Source organism: Dromiciops gliroides, chromosome X, assembly GCF_019393635.1.
Source record: "Dromiciops gliroides isolate mDroGli1 chromosome X, mDroGli1.pri, whole genome shotgun sequence".
Lineage (NCBI taxonomy): Eukaryota > Metazoa > Chordata > Mammalia > Microbiotheria > Microbiotheriidae > Dromiciops > Dromiciops gliroides.
The window spans coordinates 17,531,678-17,551,569 of NC_057867.1; the positions used below are offsets into that span (position 1 = coordinate 17,531,678).

The 19,892-nt window shown below is 37.2% G+C and overlaps 1 protein-coding gene across 1 annotated transcript in view; it reads left to right on the top strand.

Moving 5' to 3' along the window:
• LOC122734197 (telomere-associated protein RIF1-like) overlaps positions 1-19,892 on the top strand; it is a 147,161-nt gene that overhangs the window by 84,502 nt on the left and 42,767 nt on the right. The window contains exons 5-12 of the mRNA XM_043974940.1: positions 3,183-3,279; positions 3,818-3,948; positions 4,034-4,128; positions 7,475-7,664; positions 11,618-11,710; positions 12,686-12,824; positions 13,704-13,855; positions 14,443-14,563. Of these exons, the coding sequence (XP_043830875.1) occupies positions 3,183-3,279; positions 3,818-3,948; positions 4,034-4,128; positions 7,475-7,664; positions 11,618-11,710; positions 12,686-12,824; positions 13,704-13,855; positions 14,443-14,563 (1,018 nt within the window). The remainder of the gene's footprint in view (positions 1-3,182; positions 3,280-3,817; positions 3,949-4,033; positions 4,129-7,474; positions 7,665-11,617; positions 11,711-12,685; positions 12,825-13,703; positions 13,856-14,442; positions 14,564-19,892) is intronic.

Sequence of the window (19,892 nt, forward strand, 5' to 3'; positions counted from 1 at the left end):
GTTACTTTGCTAAAGTTGTTAATTGTTTCAAGTAATTTTTGAGTTGATTCTCTAGGATTCTTTAAGTATACCATCATATCATCTGCAAAGAGTGATAGTTTTGTTTCCTCCTTGCCTATTCTAATTCCTTTAATTCCCTTCACTTTTTAGATGAAGAAACTAAAGTGTCATGACAGTTAGCCTCAGATAAAGGGACCATATCTGTCTTACCCACTTAGACACTGGAAGAAATTTTAAATTAACCCTTTATACAACGGGGTGCTAATCCTATAGAACTTCAGAGAAGGGGGGAGGGGGAAGTTTTTAGAGAGGTCTATAGACATATCACATAATATTTCCCATACCTCATAGAAAGTGGTCATGTTGAAGAATTTTTAAAAAGAAAAACTTAAGCAAAACTAATCAATATATCAGAATTTTTTGATAGGCTGTAAGTGTTCAATACCCATTTCCATCCCCCCTCTTCCCTAACCTCTGCAGTGAAAGATGGATGCCCTCTTTTTTTTTCTCTTGGGGACCAAGTTTGGTCATTATAAGTTTGCAACATTCAATTTTGATTAATTTTGTTATTTCCATTTAACTTGGCATGTATATTTTTCTATTTCTGCTTACTTTACTGGCATTATTTCTTGGAATTCTTTATGCTTCCCTGTATTATTTCTTACAGTATAATAATGTATTACATATGTGTACCACATTGGTTAGCCATTCCTCAGTTGGTGAATTGATTTCTTCTACTTGATTTCTTTTGCTTTGTTTCAACAAAAAGTGACTGTGGGACTTTTTGTCATTGAGCTTCTTGGGATATGTACTTGGTGGGCACACTAATGGGAGTAGCTGTAAATTGGTCCAGTCATAGATGGAATATGTCACCTGGACCTTGGAGAATGAGTCTGTTTGGGAATTGGCAAAAGTAGAGAAAGAAGCAAAAGAATTTCAGGAAAGGTGAGAATCATATATACAAAATGAGAAATGAGTGTTAGATATTTGGGTAGACAGTGCTGAGTCTTGCCTAGGAAGAACAGAAAGTTCGTGTCTGGGAATAATGAGAAATTTAATGATATCAGGACAGTGAGATTTATGGAAGGATGTTTTGGATGTTAAAGACTGATCAGTTTAGAACAAAGCTTCTTAAACTGTGGCTCATGACCCTATATAGGGTTGTTACTGAATGTGAGGGTTGTGAAAAATTTGGCAACAGTAAAAGGTTATTAATACCTATTTTACATACCTGGGGTCACGTAAAAATTTCTCAGGCAAAAAGGGGTTTTGAGTGGAAAAAGTTTAAGAAGTCCTGATTTAGAGGTAGGGCATCTTCAACATTTTTTAAGCATGGGTGTGTTGGAAAGAATTGATGTATCCCTCTCTGTTCTGCTAGTTTTTTCTCCTTTGTTTTCAAACCTGCATTAATGTCCCATATCTAGGTGGGAGGAGACTATGAGCCAGGTCCTCCTAGCTCCAAAAATGTTCTTTATACCACCTGCCTGTCCCTATCTTAGATTTCTTCTTATTTTCTGTCTCTTCTTCCCACTTCCCACCCCTTTTCATACTGTGAGGATTTAAAATTTTTTTGTTGTTTTGTTATTTTTTTTTGTGAGGCAATTGGGGTTAAGTGACATGCCCAGGGTCACACAGCTAGTAAGTGTTAAGTGTCTGAGGCCGGATTTGAACTCAGGTCCTCCTGAATCCAGGGCCGGTGCTCTATCCATTGCGCCACCTCGCTGTCCCCAGTGAGGATTTTAGAATTGTCTAGTCTGCAAGAAAAACCACTGAGGCAGAGCTCTGAGCCCCCTCTAATGAAGTGGACCTCAGATCTTCCTCATGATCTGAGATGCCTTCTTCCTCCAGGGCCTTAGTTTTATAGTTCTTGATACCTGGACAATACAGGTGAAGCTGACCAAAAATACAGAATCTCATTGGTTGATAAACCTTGCCCTTGACCCTCTAGGAGGGTATCCGCAAAATACAGAATCCCATTGGTTGGCAAACAGGTTAGTGAACAGACTTTAACAGACCTATCTTGGCCTGTCAGGTGGTCTTACCAAGCCAATGAGCTCACCCATGGACTGGAAAAGTCACACCATAGGCTAGAAACTCATTGGCTGTGTGCTCATGATCATCTCCCTATAAGGATGACAAGGGATAGAGAGGCAACAAAATTAGCTGGGGGATTTTCCATGTATTTGAGTCACCTCTGTCATGCTCAGCTTGGTCTCCATTAACAAGGAGGCCTATAATAAAGCAAGTGAACTCAAAATCTGTAGTTCCCAGCACAGAAGCTTGCTATCAGAACTTATAATCACTCTCCCTATGGAATCATATGAGTCTGATTAATATTGATTAGAATAACATAGGGATCCAGTTAGTCATCTACATCTATCACATTCCTTCCTTTGATAGAAAGACTAGTGCAAAACCAGAGGGGCCAGTTAGTCTGAGAGGAAAAGGGAGAGAGTGATCGGTGCATTGACAGGAGCCATTGGGGGCAGTCCCCTTGGACAAGTATGTCTTAACAGAGGATGATGATGCAATCATCAGTAACTCATTTCTTCCAGTCCATCGTATCTTATGGTTCAGATGTCCCATCTCATATAGTTGTCCAATCTCTGAAACATCCTCTGATGTAGTCCTGGGGTCCTCTGGAGATCTCTCCTCACAGAAACACTGGAATGGATGGGGTTTCAGAGCAGCTTCTAGTGAATTTCTTTCTCCAGTTGAGGTCACTAGCAGAGATCCCCTTTTCTGTTAAAATTTCTTAACTAAATTGATCTTAATACTTTTTTTTTTAGTGAGGCAATTGGGGTTAAGTGACTTGCCCAGGGTCACACAGCTAGTAAGTGTTAAGTGTCTGAGGCCGGATTTGAACTCAGGTACTCCTGACTCCAGGGCCGGTGCTCTATCCACTGTGCCATCTAGCTGCCCCTTAATACTTTTTTAAATTTGCAAATGACAGTAACAAAGTCAGGTAGTGGGAGCTAGCTCAAACCTTATAGCACTAATATGAACAGCAAATTAGGAACCTTTTTAGCAGTGTTTATCTCATTGATTATGATGTGTTTTGTGAATTGATTTCATTGTCTTAGTGAGCAGTTTTTGTCATCTTATAATTAATATCTTAAAATGTTTTGTTAATTTATTTCAGTATAAATTTCAAGTTGACATTTTGGTTGTGTTTTTTTCAGACTCACATTTCTAGTCAAAACTCAGAGCTGACTTGTGCTACTCTACAAGCTATGGGGTTTTGTTTATATAACCCCCAAATTACTTTGGGATTAAAAGGTATATAAAATTAATTGTGACTTTGAATTTTCAGAATTTCATAAGAGAAATGCTTTTGTTAGTATTGTGCTATGTTATCTTTGGACCTTTGTAGATCTCTGAATCTTTGGTTTTAAGAAGATACAAGTAGTAGTTCTCATTATTACATTTTCTTCTGTCCATGGGGCAGCACAATACACCTAAGGCATGACATAAATTATGCTTGAACTCTTAACATGCCTTAGAAATTACGAATTTGTTTAAAATTAATTTGCAGTGCCAAATGTATTTTGAAATTATTACAATTGCACATTGTAAAGCATTTCAACTGTAAAATCGAAATCTATCATTGCTGTACTGTGTATGTGTTTGTGTGTTTTTACTTGTTTTTCTGCTTATTTGACATGAGCTTGCTGTTTGTGGAATAGGCCTGAAGTAGCATGAAAATCTTTGCTCTTTTTAAAAAAAAATTGGAAGTAGTTCAGTGCAGTGAGTTTTATGACTTTAAAGTATGTTTCATAATCAACAAAACCCAAATTTTAAATGTTTTTCCCCCCAGAAAAAGAAATGCAAGATCTGCTTTCACAGTTGACCGATATTGCTACAAAGAGTACAGACAAAAACACATGTACTCGAGTACTTTGGGTAATGTCTAAACAGACATTTCCCAGTGAAATTGTTGGCAAAGCGGTAGGTGTGGATTTTTTTTTCCTTTGATACTATTTACTATGCATATTGAAATTAGGCTTGATTATTTCTCTATATATCTTTCTAGGCATCCAGTATAATTACCATGTTAGAAGTAATATTTAATAAGGTGGATGTGCATTCTATGGTGGTTGAGTATGAAGCACTACATGTTATCATACGGTATGTATATTTGAATGTCATGCTTATTAACATAATTTTAATAACACTTAGGTATTTGAAGGAGTAGACTATTAACATGGTAGGTATTTCCTTGCCCAGATCTCAGTTATTAGTTGAAATGTGCTCTAGAGTAGCATTTCACAAACATTGGGACTGAGAGTTCTTGAATGAAATATAATGATGCATTAGCACAGGTAGGAAACCTACTGCTTTGCTTTCTGTCACTTGTACACAGTATGCTTATGTAGCTGGTAGAAAGATTCATTTGAAGAAAATGATCAAAATAATATGACTAAACACTTGTTTTCTTAGTGTTGTGTAAGATCAGTTAATATTGATCATCGAATCAATGGAAATGAGTGAATGGTAGGATGTAGTCCTGGGATATAGGTAAGGGATTCGTGACTGCCAGTTGGGGACTATCCATATTATGTATTCTTTTCTATTATCTGTTGTGTCAAACCTAGGATTCCAGATAATCAGTAAGTATTTATTAAGCAACCACTATGTGCTAGACATTGTTTTACACCCTGAGTATTCAAGAAGAGGACAAAAACAGCTCTTGTCCTCAAGAAGCTCATAATCTAATGGGAGAACAACAAGCAAATATGTACAGACTAGCTATGTGCATGCTGTATAGGAAATAATTAACAGGGGGAAGGAATTAAGAGGGGTTGGGAAAGACTTCCTGTAGAAGATGGGATTTTAGTTGGGACTTAAAGTCAGGATCCAGTAGGTGGAGGAAGAATATTCCAGACTTGGAGAACAGTCAGAGAAAATGCCTATAGCTTCAAGATGCAAGATGGAGTTTCTTGATTATGAAACGGCAAGAAGCCCAGTGTCACTGGGTCAGAGAGTATGCTGGAGGTATAAGGTGTGAGAAGTCCAGGGGGACAGAGGGGATAATTTATGAAGAGATTTGAATGCCAAAGGATTTTGTATTTGAGCTTGGAAGTGATTGGGAGCCACTGGAGTTTGAGTAGAGGAGTCACATGATTGGACCTGCATTTGAGGAAAATCACTTTGACAACTGAATAAAGGATGGATTGGAGTGCGGAGAGACTTGTGGCAGGCAAACCCATAAGCATGTTATTGGAATAGTTTAAGTGTGAGGTGATGAGGAGACTGAGGTAAACAGGGTTAAGTGACTTGCCCAGGGTCACACAACTACTAGGTATCTGAGACCAGATTTGAACTCAGGAAGATAAGTCTTCCTGATTTCAAGCCCAGTGCTCTATCCATTGCACCACCTAGCTGTCCATCAGCATAAAAATGATAATTAAATTAATGGAAGCTGATGAGATCACTAAGTCAAGTAGTACTGTCATGAAAATTTCTAAGTCTGATGAAGAAAAAGAAGTGAAGTCTCCAAGCTATAGAAAATAGGTTTATTGAGAGAGGCCCTATCTCACAATAAAGCTGGTCTCCGGCAGGGGTAGGATGTGAAGGACCCCGAGCTTGGGGTTCAACAGGGTTTTATACCCCCACAAGGCTTACTAATTTAGGCAGTCTCTCAATTTGCAGTCCATAAGTTGATCATCCAAATTTGCTATTAGCCACTTGCTTGCTGTTTGTGGGGAATATCACGATCTACAAACTCTAATTGCTAAACACTTACTACTGTGATGTAATAGATGATAGCTAGAAGCTACAGATGATGACTAGAGATGGTTTCTAGCAGAACTTGATCATCTGGCATTGCTAATCTTATGGAATTGCTAATCATAGGGAATTGGAATTAGCTCTACTGGTATCTGTTTTACCTAATATTGACTTAATCTACTAATAAAATAAAATATCTAAATATAGTAAATAATAATTTTTAATTGATATACTGATTATTACCATAATTAAATCTCTTATAACTAAGGGGTGGGAAAAATCTCACTCACATTATAGAGGGAGAAGAGGACCCAAGACAGAGCCTTGTAGGTACCTATAGTCAATGGGCGTGATCTCAAGGATCTAGCAAAGGAGACTTAGGAAGAGTGGCACCTGTAAAATATTACATAGGACAGTGTTGTTTTTAAAATAATAGTAGCTTAAAAATCCATCTTTTGCTTATATTTCAAAGTTGTGAGACAAAGGTATTACAGCACGTTTGCTGACATGTTTGGCTAATCTCATACAGCTATTCAACTGGGTTGACAGCTATTCACCTGGAATCTAGTTGGCAAATAGGTCCCAGAATATTTTTTGTGAACTGTGAGAATAAATTTGCTAATTACCTAGTTTTATTTGTCCAGAGTCTCTGTTTCTCTAACCTATGTGATATCTCGCCCTTTTTTGCCTGCCAAATCTCATAACTTATTTTCTCCTCTCTTTGCCTTTCTTTACCTTGTTGTTTTCTTGTACATTGTTGGCTACCTGTTTTTTCTTGGTGCTCCCATAGTTTCCATGATATTGATCTCTGACTTTTTCCCTTCTTAGTCTCCTACTGGATCATCATAGGGTCTCTCCTTTCCTTTCCCTCTCTCTCTTTTCCTCTCTTGTTCTCTTCTCTGCCCCTTCCCATTCAGTTACCTATGCACAGATGACTCCTAAATGTGTATGTAAAGATGTATATGTAAATATACTGAGAAAGATATATCTGTCTACAGAGAGATCTTAATTGTTCCCTTGAAATCTAGTGCTGTGTCTCCAGCTTCCTACTTAAGCCCTTTCTTAAGTCACAGGGCTAGTGTCATTTTCTTGCTTAAAGACCTTAAGTGGTTCCCTGTTGCTTTCATATAAAATATAAACTGCTAAGTAGTTTTTAAGGCCCTTGATAGCATTACTTTAACCTGTTTTTCTAGCCTTATTTCACATTAATCTCCTTCATGCATTCTACATTCCAGGCAAACTCTTTAGTAGTAGTTGTTCTTAGCCATTTTCTGTTTCTGAAATACATTCCCTCATCATTTCAACCTTCCAAAGCTCAGATCAGGTGCTACATCCTTTTAAAGTCTTACTCGATTCCTGCCCCCTCCCACCAGTTGTTAGTATTTTCTTCCTACTGAACTTAGCATGTATTTCTTGTATGTGTCTTGTAGCTTTACAGTCCTTGACAACAACAAAAACTTTTTCTTCTTTCCATCCTCAGAACCTAACATAGTGCCTTGCATAAAGTAGGTATTTAATAAATGTTTGTTTGAATGAAGTTGAATTCTGGATGTAGATTTCGAAGGTTACAGATCTTTGGAAACACATGCATCTTTAGTCACTAACCTATTATGTAATATTAATATTGGCAAGGTAACTTTCTTGAGAAAAATTTACTAATCAATTGCAAATAAGTTATCAGTTAAGACTTAAATATTTACAATTGCACAAACTTTTCCTAAAAATTTATTTCTGTTCTTAACAGACTAATAGAGCAAGCCCCTATACAGATGGAAGAAGAAGCAGTGAGGTGGGCAAAGTTGATCATACCTTTAGTGGTGCATTCAGCACAAAAGGTACAGTTGCGGGCAGCAGCTGTACTAGAGATGGGAATGCCATTGTTGCTCAAGAAGCAGCAAGAAGTAGCAGCTATTACCGAGCAGCTTATGACAAGTGTAAGTGGTAATTTTAAGTTTTATAAAATAGAATCTTAAGAAATTTCTTGGGGAACTAAGGACAAAAAAAAAGTGGTAAGGGCAAAAAATTGTCTTTACACATTGTATCTTCTTATTATGATAATACCCAATTTTAAACATAGTCCAATGTTAGTGGGCCATATTTCATATTAAAACTAAAAATTTTATAAAGATTTCAAAGTCTGCTATTGCTGTATATAATTTGAGATATTGAATTGTTTTTTCTAGTTGCAAATTGATGTTTTGAGCTCCAGATTATAGCTTGTTTTTGTTTTTCAAGCCCTTTTTTTTTTTTTTTTGCGGGGCCATGGGGTTAAGTGACTTGCCCAGGATCACACAGCTAGTAAGTGTAAAGTGTCTGAGGTCAGATTTGAGCTCAGGTCTTCCTGAATCCAGGGCTGGTGCTTTATCTACTGCGCCACCTAGCTGCCCCCTCAAGCCTTTTTGATAGCTCATTTTACTGAAAATAGATTTGGTAATTTCACCTATGGTACTTTCTTTTGTGTAAAGTGATGTTTTCCACATTTTTTCATTGTTTTCTGTTAATTACTTTTAAGTATTTTATAGTGGATTATACATACAAGAGTCTTGATTGGAAAGGAGCTTATAACGTGATTTATTCTAACATAATTATACTAAGGAGTAATAGCCACAGTAGAGTGCTTTGAGGTTTGCAAAGTATTTTATACATGTTATGTCATTTTGGTCCTCACTTTAACCTTGAAAGATGGTGTTATTATTATCCCCATTTTACAGATGAGGAAATTAAGGCAGAAAGAGTATCTCTAGAAGGATTTTGAATTCAGGTCTTCTTACTCCCAAGTCCAAGGAGTCTTTTAAAAGCATATTAGTACATTTGTTAGGTGTTGGAGGTAAGGTTTTTAGGTTAGAATCTATGCCCTCATGATGTTTACAGTAAAGGGAACAGGATACTGCACAAAACAGCATAGGCTAAGTGTTTTTGAGCAATGAAAGTGCTCTGTGAAGATTACATTCCTAGTTTTCTGACTGAATCAAATTACTTTTCCGATTTACCATGATTCCTTGTTAACAAGATAACAATTGGGAACATAAATTGACAGGGAAAAAAAATTCATTACCTAGCGGCTAACCTATACTCACCTTGGACGGCAGATTCAGGAATCAGTATATCAAAGCCTTTCTAACTTTATGTAGAACCTGCCAGAATTCTTCCATTAGAATAACCTAATAACCTAGAGTCACCTTACTATGATATGGACCCATCATATCAAACTCAAATTGAAAAGAAACTAGAGTGAGCTCTCGAACTCATGACACAATTGTTCCAAAAAACATCCAAATAATGCCATAGAACAATTCCTGGAGTAGCAAAATCCACAGCAGAATGTGCTGAGACAGGAGCAGAGCCCAACCCAACAGTCTCCCTGACACAGATCCAGGCCCAGGAAGGCCTGGCCACAGAAAGAGACCCCCAGAGCCTCTGAATCAGCTGAAGCACCAGTGTCGTCTGGAACTAAGCTCACAGTCTGGTGAGAGGTCTGAGCCCTTGGCAGGGGGGAGACTACAGGGGTCTATGCGGATGCTGAGGCAGAACTTGGGTTTTTCACTCCTGCTGGGAACCAGGAGGTAGACTTGAGTAGCAGTGGCCCAGGTGGGGAGGGACACAGGCTTGTTAGAGCTGACAACCACAACACACAAAGCTGGTTGATTAGCAAGTTGGTCTGGGGTCATCTAAGGACCAGGGAACAGGCCAGGCAAGTGAAGAACCTGCTCATCCTGAAATCATACCACCTGGGACCTTCTGAGACTTGGGATACTGCAGCCTGGAAACAGTGCCCCACTTTAAGGAGCTAAAAGTCAAGTCAAAGAAAAGCAAGATGAGCAGACAGAAAGGTGAGGACCATGGAAAGTTTCTTTAGTGACAAGGAAGATCAAGGTGCACCCTCAGAGGAAGATGTCAACGTCAGGGTCCCTATATCTAAAACTTCCAAGAAAAATATTAATTGGTCTCAGGCCATAGAGGACTTTGAAGATAAAGTTAGAGAGGTAGAGGAAAAAATGGAAAGAGAAATGAGGGTGATGCAGGAAAGACATGAGAAAAAAGTCAACAGCCTGAAAAGCCAAATTGGCCAAATGGAAAAGGAGGTATAAAAGCTGTCTGAAGAAAATAATTGCCTAAGAATTAGGATTGAACAAATGGAAGCTACTGACTTTATGAGAAACCAAGACACAATAAAGCAAATCTAAATGAATAAAAAATAGAGAGCAATGTGAAATATCTTCTGGGAAAAACTGCTGACCTGGAAAACAGGTCCAGGAGAGATAATTTGAAAATTACATGAACTGGTACATTTACATGTGACTTCTCATGTGCGATTACATGCTCAGAATTTTACACAAGGATAGTGGGTATAAGTGATAGGTACGAGGTAGGCAATAATCTGAATGCCATAAAGAGACAGTAAGACTAGGAGCCTCACTATTCCCCTCAACCCTACTCCTGCAGTTCCCATGAAGAATGGCTATATTATCTGTTTTTCAAGTCAGCATTACCTATATATGTTTTTATAGGTTTCAGCCCATATTAATGTTAACTATAAAACATATATATATATAATATATTTATTTATTTATTTTTTTTAGTGAGGCAATTGGGGTTAAGTGACTTGCCCAGGGTCACACAGCTAGTAAGTATTAAGTGTCTGAGGCCGGATTTGAACTCAGGTACTCCTGACTCCAGGGCCGGTGCTCTATCCACTGCGCCATCTAGCTGCCCCTAAAACATATTTTTTAAAAGTTTTTTTTAGACTTGCTTAAATTTCCCTACACTTGGCCCAGACCTTGTGATATATTTAAGTTAAGGAATTGAGAATATCAAGTCTATTGTGAAATATTGAGTAATTTATTTGATTTATGTTAAATGTTGTAAAAATATTTTAACTGCTTTCTATCTAATCTGTAAAATTATAACTTAATAGGGGAAGAGCCAATTGGGAGTCTCCCCCTCCCCCACTGCCTCCCAGACTGATAAGCAAAAGATTAGGAACCCTCTTTTTAATTTAAGCAAATACAGTGTTTGAGGTGAATAAACTTAGAGATAAGGATAACAAAAGGTAAAAAATATGACCTGACTGCATTTTAACTTTCTCCCTGCCACCGTGAAATCTCTTCCCAAGTCCCTCACCTTTGGGTGTGCTTGGCCACTCTGCTGCTGCAGCCATGCCTCACTCTACATCTTTCCTTCAGTCCTCTGCAACTGCTGTCACTGTCAGCCGTCCCCATTAACTCACTAGAAACTCCTTCTTTTCTCATCAACAGCCTCTTTCCTTCTCAGCTCCCCCACAACTGCTGCTCCTCCCTTCTCTGCTCCCCTGTGCTTCTCTACCCCCCCCCCCAGGCTATGTATTCCTTCTCTCCCCTCAAACCTTGGGCTGGGCCGTGCCCACTTGCACTAAGCTAATTTGCTGGTGCCCCCAGGGCAGGTGTCCAAGGCCAGCAGGGACACAACTCCCTGTACTGGGTGCGCCCAAAGCCAGGGGCTGGGTGGAGGAAGCTGGGGTGTTCCTGAGGCCCTGTGTGCACATCCCTGCTGAGCGGGGTGTGGGCTAGGCGTGTTGCATGAGGCTTACATGGGGTGGTTTTGGGGAGAGCAGTTGCTCTGGGGGAAGGGCAGCCCATTCGGGGCACCCAAGGCTAAGCCGCTTACAATGTGTGTGTAGACTTGTGTCAGGCTTTGATAACATAATTCATTTAGAGAAATCATAATTCATTTAGAGAATTGTTTAGAAAATAATTGAAAGCACAAATACTTTACAAATTTATTAAACTGCAATTTTCTTAGTTGGTTGTTAGTGATGGGTGAATAAATTGCTTTATTTTCTAAGGTCTAGCTGTTTTAAAAAATCTTTCACCACCCATTTTTTACCATAAAAACATTTTTTTTTCCCCAGAAACTGATTCCAGAACTACAAAAACTATTCCTAAGTAAAAATGAGATATATGTGTTGAAATTATGGCCTTTATTTGTTAAACTTCTTGGAAAGGTAAGAGCTATGCTTTCTCAGGATAATACATTCTTAGTAAGTTCCTGACGTGGGGTCATATCATTTGTTCCTGTTTTAAAAAGTTTAATTTTTTAATTCTCAACTTAAAATACACCAAGAAAAAGTTTTCAAATAATGTAAAAAGGATTATATATGAAACCTTGAATCTATTCCATACAGCTTGCTTTTTAAAAAGTGCATATTAAATATTATTTCCAAAGCTGTCCTGCTTGTCTGTGCCTTCTCTCAAACTTAAGTTCTCTTTTAATTAAAAAAAAAAATTTCAATGGCCCTCTTTTGCATTACTGTTTTTGGCTCCCCATTGCTGTCTTCTCCCTATTATAAAAGGGGAAAAAACACTTGTAAAACTAGTAAAGCAAAATAATACTAGAATGGCCTTGTCCAAAAATGTATTCTCTTTCTGCACCATCAGTCCATACATCTGTGAGGAGGTAGGTGTTGGTTTTCTAGTTATGGTAAACTATTGCTGACAGGAGTTGTTAAAGATTTTCAAAGTTGTTTTTCTTTATAGTTCTCTTTCTGTTCTTTTTACTTTGGATCAGTTTATATAAGTCTGTCCAGTATTCTATAAACATAGCTTAACATTTTTTGTAAGTCTTTACATGGTTTTCTCTATTCATCATGAATATTTATCATTTCATCATGTTGGTCATTTCCTATAGCAGAGTAATACTATGTTGTATTAACATAATATAGTTTATTGTGACACTTCCCAATCAGTGGACGCCAACTTGGTTTCCAATTCTTTGCAACTACAAAAAGTGCTACTTAAAGATTTTGGTGTATGGGGGGACTTTCTTATCAATTACTTCCTTGGGGTGTGTCTTGCTGTACAATCATTGATTTTTGCACATTTAAAGTCTTTGCATATTGCTATAGACACTCTTCCTGTGCTCTTTTCAAATAAATGCAAGTACTTTAAAAATTTTGCTTTTGGTATTTTGTTACCTTTAGACTCTTCATCGAAGTGGGAGTTTTATCAATTCATTGTTGCAGCTAGAAGAACTTGGATTTCGTAGTGGAGTACCTGTGACAAAGAAAATTGCCTTTATTGCTTGGAAAAGTTTGATAGATAATTTTGCATTAAATCCAGGTAAGCTAAATAGTTTTAAACATTTGAAATTTTTTTATTATTTACTGCCAACTAAAGAAGAAATTAAGTTATCTCTTCTAGTCTTAATTCTTTTTAATTTAGGGTTTTTAAATGTTGCTGTGTCTGTTACAGTGGATTAGATATAGTTCAGAATATTTTTCCTTAAATCCTTGTATAAAACTTGGTTGTGGCCCATAATCAGTAGTAGCAGACAGGAGAGGGATTGCTGGATGGAAAATCAGGCAGACCAAGGTTCTGTTCTGATGCTAGTTCTGTCATTATGGTCAAATCACTTATCCTCTGAATTTCCTGATCTGTAAAATGGAGATAATACCTGTGGTACCTATTTAATAGAGAATTATAAAGCTCAAATTAGTATGTTAAAGTACTCTTTGCAAATGTAATAAGAGCTGAACTTATACTTAAGCTTCATTTTAGTGGTATAACATGTTACTTTGGATGGCTCACGTTGGTGTCATTAAAATGCTTTGCAACTTATTTAACATAATAGGAGTTTAAAGAAAGGGATCAATGAAGCAGTGCTGCAACACCCTTGCCATTAAAGACTTTTTATTGCAAACACATACAGGTTAACCTGTCAAACACTGAGTGGAAGTATCAAGAATAGTTAGTCAAAGCTAGTCTTGAGACATGGCTATAGTAATCCATCTGAAAATTCATCCTCTGAATAATTGAATTGAATGATTTTAAGGAGTTTTTTCTTTTATAGGTAAATCTCTTACGGATAATTATTAAATAGATGTATACCTTTATTTTAACTTAAATTTACTAAAAATGCTACTTTAAACAGAAATTAATGAGTAATTCTTTATCTCAAATTTGACTATATATTCTTAATCTATTCTTAAAAATCAAAAGATATATTGTGCAGCACAAAGCGACTCAAGTTGCTAATGAAGCCTTTGAGCTATATCCATGTGAGAACAGAAGCTCTAGCACTGACAAAACTGGAAGTCTGGTGGTATCTACTAATGAGGCTTGGGCCTCATCTTCCTACAAATTTTGAACAGGTAACGAAACATGGAATATGGACTGTTGTATTTTGACTGCTGTGTGCGTTCTTGTCAACAAAGGTTTTTAAATAAGTTATGTTGCATTTTCTACTGTATAAAAGTACCTCACTTCTTAACAGTTAGGAATTATGAGATAATGCTGTGCCAGCTAGAGAAAATTGTGTTCTTTACAACAAAATGCCTTGGACAAACAATGAACGAAACCTAGAATTGTGACCTTTTAAATTAACGCAGATATTATCGAATTCTAAGTTTCATGCCTTTTGCTATGAATGAAATCAGTGACAATTGAGTTTTCATGTTTAATTTGAGAAGTTTTATTGTAGACCACTCAAAGATACCTGTTTGTGGATTCTTGGAGAGTAGTCTCTTCCCAAATTGAATGTGTCTTTATATTTTGTCCTTTCTTTGCTTTACTTCCCTATTTTTAATGTTTGGCTGACAGAACTTAATATTAATAAGACCAAGCCAATTAGTGGTATATATTTCTGTGGTTTGGGAGAGTGAGATTGGAACATCTGAGATTGAATAGAATTGCATCGTTGAACAGTTAAATGCATTATTTCCTTTTTTACTCTCCATAGGTTTGTGTACCCTTGATTCAAAACATAATAAGCATAGACTGCCATACTGCATCCCAAGGAACTCCATCCCATGGAGCAGCTAATACAGGCTTAAGCCCTGTTATTCCCAACCAGAAATCAGGTACAGGATAGACTTGAAATTGTCCATTTAAATCCATTACTTCAAAAACCAGCATCTGTTCAGCTTGGTTGGGTTTATTATTAATAAGCTTCTTTCTAATTGTAAATCCTGCTGTTTGAAAAATTCTGCTTATGTTCTTGATTAGTTGGAACTTAAAGTACTGTTATGCTGGGTTACATAATGATGTACATGTAGATTTATTTTAATAATACATATTTGATATTTGGGATGAACAGCTTATATAGAATCCTAGAAAAGTTAACACAGGAATATCTTAGGAACAGACTCATTATAAATAGTTCACTGTCAGCAGTTATTAATGCAGTAGAAACTTGTTCCTGTAATTGTTTTTTTACAGCAGTTACCTTTAAGCATAAAGGAATATATGAATGAAAGCAGTTAAAATGGACATTACTATATACAATAGAACCAAAAAAGAGAAGAGAATTGTTCAATCTTTATCCTTCAAAGCGATCCTGTTTCTCTTTGCCTCTTCCTGGCCTTCCTACTATTCTCTTCTGCTGGTTTGAAAAACAGGATGCAGTAGTAACCCCTTTTCAGCTATCTTTTTTTTTTTTGGTGAGGCAATTGGAGTTAAGTGACTTGCCCAGGGTCACACAGCTAGTGAGTGTCAAGTGTCTTAGGTCGGATTTGAACTCGGGTACTCCTGAATCCAGGTCTGGTGCTCTATCCACTGCAGTGCCACCTAGCTGCCCCCTATCATTTTATTATACTTAGTGAAATGCCATTTTCATTTATAAATATCTTTTATTAAACGTTTGATCGTTATTGATGTTTTTTGTTTTTACACTTCCTTCATTTCTGAACATCTCCCCTCTCTATATGCAGTGAGCCATTCCTTGGATAGAATAGTAATAAGAAAGAGAAGGGGGAAAAAAGGAAATAGTTGCTGAATACCACATCATTTGAATATGAAAGTATGTACAGTTTTGCACACCTGTAGGCCTCCAAGTCTCCAGCAAAGAAAGGGAGCTGCATTTTTTCATCGTCTTGAAGATTAGGTTCAGCATTAGCTTTCAGTGTTAAAAATCATGCTATATTATGCATTATACAGTAAAATAGTATTTTTAACTTAACAATTAGAAACAAACATTTCTAGTATTCTTCTTTTACAAGTTAACAAGTGCTAAACAGACTCAATACCAAAGCAAATAACTACCTAAGATTACAAGATTCTGGTCATGAAATTTTTGTTGCTATGGAGTTAAAAAATTTAAACTTGCATATTTACAAGATTAGTAATTGTCCTAGTAATTGGAGAGGAAATCATTTACTCTTTGAAAGGTTTACTTTTTACAAATTTTAATATATAATTTTATTTTTCCTGCACTCTTCAAACTAGGTCTTTCAAGTTGTAGGAATTAGAACTGGGTTTTATTTACTTTAAATGGTCTATCCACTGTCTTAATGTGTCCTATTTGATACTGGTAGAAGAAACTACTTCTGTTTCATCTTTCAGAAACACTTCTTGTTTTCATTAAGAAGACCTGGTTTGTCAATATGGGTTTTTGTAATGGAGTCTGGGAGAGTATGAATTCTTACCAACAAAATACATACACATAAAGTATACATAAATAAATGTTCGTGGTTGCTCTACTTAAAGGTTTTTAATCAGAGAGTACATTAGGAAGATGATTAGAACTGTGTGAATGACATTGGGAGCCATCAAGGACAGATAATTATAGTAGTCCTGAATTGGAAGGAATCAACGTAAGAGGTGTTGTGGAGGTAGCTGGTAGTTGTGAAATGTGGGAAATGAGGCAAAGAGAAGAATTAGATGAACCTGAGTAACTGGAAACATAATAAGGAAAGAAATAGGGAAGTTGGGAAAATGGGACATATTTGAAAGAAGGCTGATGAGTTCACTTTTGAACATAATGAATTTACACTGCTGGCAGAACATCCTCTTTAACCTTTCCTTAAGCATTTGACACTCAATTGCTCGCAGTATATATTAGAAGTATCTATACTTCTAATTCAACATGTCTGACCACTCCTCAGTATCTTTCAGTGGTTTATAATTCTTTAACCTTAAGTGTAGGTGTATTCCAAAGCTCAGTCCTCTATATCTTCTTTTTGGAGCTTATCTCTTCCATGTATTCAGCTACAAATCTAGAGGAAAGATTCCTTAATGTAGAAATCTATAATCTCTTTCATATCATTAATTGTCTGAGACTTATGTTCTGCCAGCATTGTAAATTCATTATGTTCAAAAGTGAACTCATCAGCCTTCTTTCAAATATGTCCCATTTTCCCAACTTCCCTATTTCTTTCCTTATTATGTTTCCAGGTTCATCTACAGGAAAATAAAGAGTTTTATTCAGTGGGAGCTGATGTAAATAGATGAACTTTGGTGAAAGTTGGAGAGGCACATTATACTTTTTGAGTGGAGCAGGGGATGACAGTGTGGGGACAATTTTTTGTTTGTGGAACTGAGTGGGGAGTTCATTTGACTGTAACTAGTCCCCGTTCTATAATAACTCACATATAAGGCTATCTTTACAGATGGAAACAAATTAAGTTACTTTAAGTCACAACTAACAAGTGATGGAGGTCTTAAGGTCTCTTAAACCTAGGTCTTAAGGTTCTTCATTTAGTACTCTTAGCTGTGCCATGCCACCTGTTCTTTGGTTTTGTTTTTTAACAGTAAGTGAAAAATAAATGTGCCTGAAATGTACATGCATGAGAAAAAAAGCAGTGTATTTTATCTGAACATGAGGTTTTGAGGAGAGATACATTGGTAATTGGAACAGTTAAGAAGTTTCTGTATTAATATTAACTCTTTGGGTTAGACTAGTGTTGGTCTTTGTTGGGATTGTTTGTTTATATACTAGTTAGTTTCCCTTTTTTTTGTGGGGCAATGAAGGTTAAGTGACTTGACCAGGGTCACACAGCTAGTAAGTGTCAAGTGTTTGAGGTCGGATTTGAACTTGGGTCCTCCTGAATCCAAGGCCTTATCCACTATGCCACCTAGCTGCCCCGTTCTCCTCTTTTTAATAGTCATAGAATATGTTACTTCAGTCCTAAAAAGTTTCTCAAAAAGCATGTTAGAGCAGTTAAAATCTACTATAAGGAACAACCTAGTATAGCAAAATGATTTTGCTTTCAAGTGTCTGAAGCTTCTATAAAGGATAAAGGACAGCATGTTCTTATAAATAGTAATGCTGACTTTTATTCACATAGCAGGACAGATATAAACATTTATGTTGAAAGACCAAGTTATTTTTTCATTGGTCCTTCCAATAACTTGTATGATCAGATATCACAAATGAAGATCAGAAAAACTTGTTCACAGATGCACCTAATATATCCTGGAACCAGTTAGGTTTTCTGATTCCAAATCCAGAAGCCCGGATTCTTTCCACCAGACCAGGGGTTCTTAACCTTTTTGTGTCATGGACCCCTTAAATTAAGGTTTTTAAATACCTAACATATACAATTACAAAGGAAATTAATTACATTGAAATAGTTATAAAAATATTAAAAAACAAAACCCAGTTTTACAGATTCCACATTAAGAACCCTTGCATTAGTCAAGAACACTTATGACAGTTGAGAGCATTATTAAAGATCTTTCCTCTCCCCCCCCCCATCAGTCTTCAGTTTACTGTAAAATTAATTTGGATTTTTAAACAAAATGTAACTTAAACACTAAATAAAATTGACATTTCCATAAATAGTAGAACAGAAAAAAGTGGTCATACATAAAATTTCCAGCATCTTTTGTATTTTTTAATCATGAAATAAATTCAACCTGTAACTTTCGAAGCTGTTCTGCTTTTCTGGGGGAATGGTCGGAGAAGGGAGCTTTACTTTCTCATCAATTTATAAAAGGATGTCTCAGTGACCTACATTCTTTTCTTTTTTGACTACTTTATTTGTTTTCTCCTCCACCCACTGGATTTTTTAAAAGGCCTCCTAGCATGCATAATCAAGCAAAACAAATTGTCTGAAAAGCTATCTCATTCTATGTTCTCAGTACATCACTTCTCTCCCCTAACATAAAGAGCTTGCTTCATTATTTGTTTGGAACATGTACCCCAAAGAGATTAATATTCGTAGCAGTTCTTTTAAAATAAAATAACAAAGAATTGGAAAATGAAGGTGTGACTATCAATTAGAATGGCTGAACAAATTGGGTTATATGAATTGTAAAAAAAATTATTATTAGCAACTATATCTAATCTGAAAAATTATATATAATTGGATTTATGAAAAATTATAGGTTTAGGAAAATTATAATTGGGCCGTAAGTCCCTTTGTGGTCACCATTCAAATGTGGAAATATTTTAAATTGACTAGCCTAATTTGGGGGGCTAAAGCTGAGTGGAGGCCTAATCTGGGGACTTTTGACTGTTAGCTATCTGACTGTGTTTAATTTAATATGGGCCGTTTATAAAGTTCCACCACACTGCTCCACTCCCAAATTGATAAGCACAGGATTAAGAAGCCTCTTAACTAAATAATCAAAGCAGAGTTTATTTATGAGATACTATTGAAAATTAAGAATACAGGGGGAAAAAATGTCTCTTTCCACAGTCTCTTTCCCACCTGCTGCGCTTGGAACTTCTTGAATACAATATGGGCCTTAGCTGCCTCCGGCCTCAGGGCACATTACTCTTTCCCTGGTTTGTAATAAGGCCTGTAACCTTTTTAATACAATAAGGACCTTAGCCGCACCCCGCCTCAGGGCACTCAGGTCCTTTATTCTAACTCCAAGCCCCTTTCACTTTGTAAATCCCCCTGCTTCTAACTTTTCTCTCCTCCTTACTGCCACTGCTGAACCCCTGTGTTTCTCTCTCACGGACCTTCTGTCTGTCTGCTCCGCCAGTCTGCCCTTCGACCTCTCTTTTCCCTGCTCCCAGGCCTTCTCATCTTCTCCTGCGTCCCTGTAGCCCCATCTCTAGTCTGCCGCACTACAACCTTTCTAATCTCGCCAGCCGCCTCTTGACCTCTTCTGCGCCCTCCGTCAGTAGCTCCCGTTCCTTCTCAGCCTTGTCTCTCCTTTTCCGAACCGAACTCCTCTGCTGTCTAACTCCCAGGTGTATATATACACCTTTTCTTCTCTCCACTCAAATCTCAGGGCTTCCTGCGCCCACACACCAAGCTAATCCGCTAGCGGCTGGGGGGGGGGGTGGGGTGCCTGTGAGCCTCGAGAGCCTCACATGCCTCAGGCTATGCCAGAGCCCAGCATCTCTCTGATACGGATCAGGTAGGAGGGAGCTGAGGGCTTTTTTCCCCCAGCTGTCTGACCTGGCGTTTTATACAACCCACGGGGCTTTCTGGCTCAGCTGAAGCTAAGGAGAAG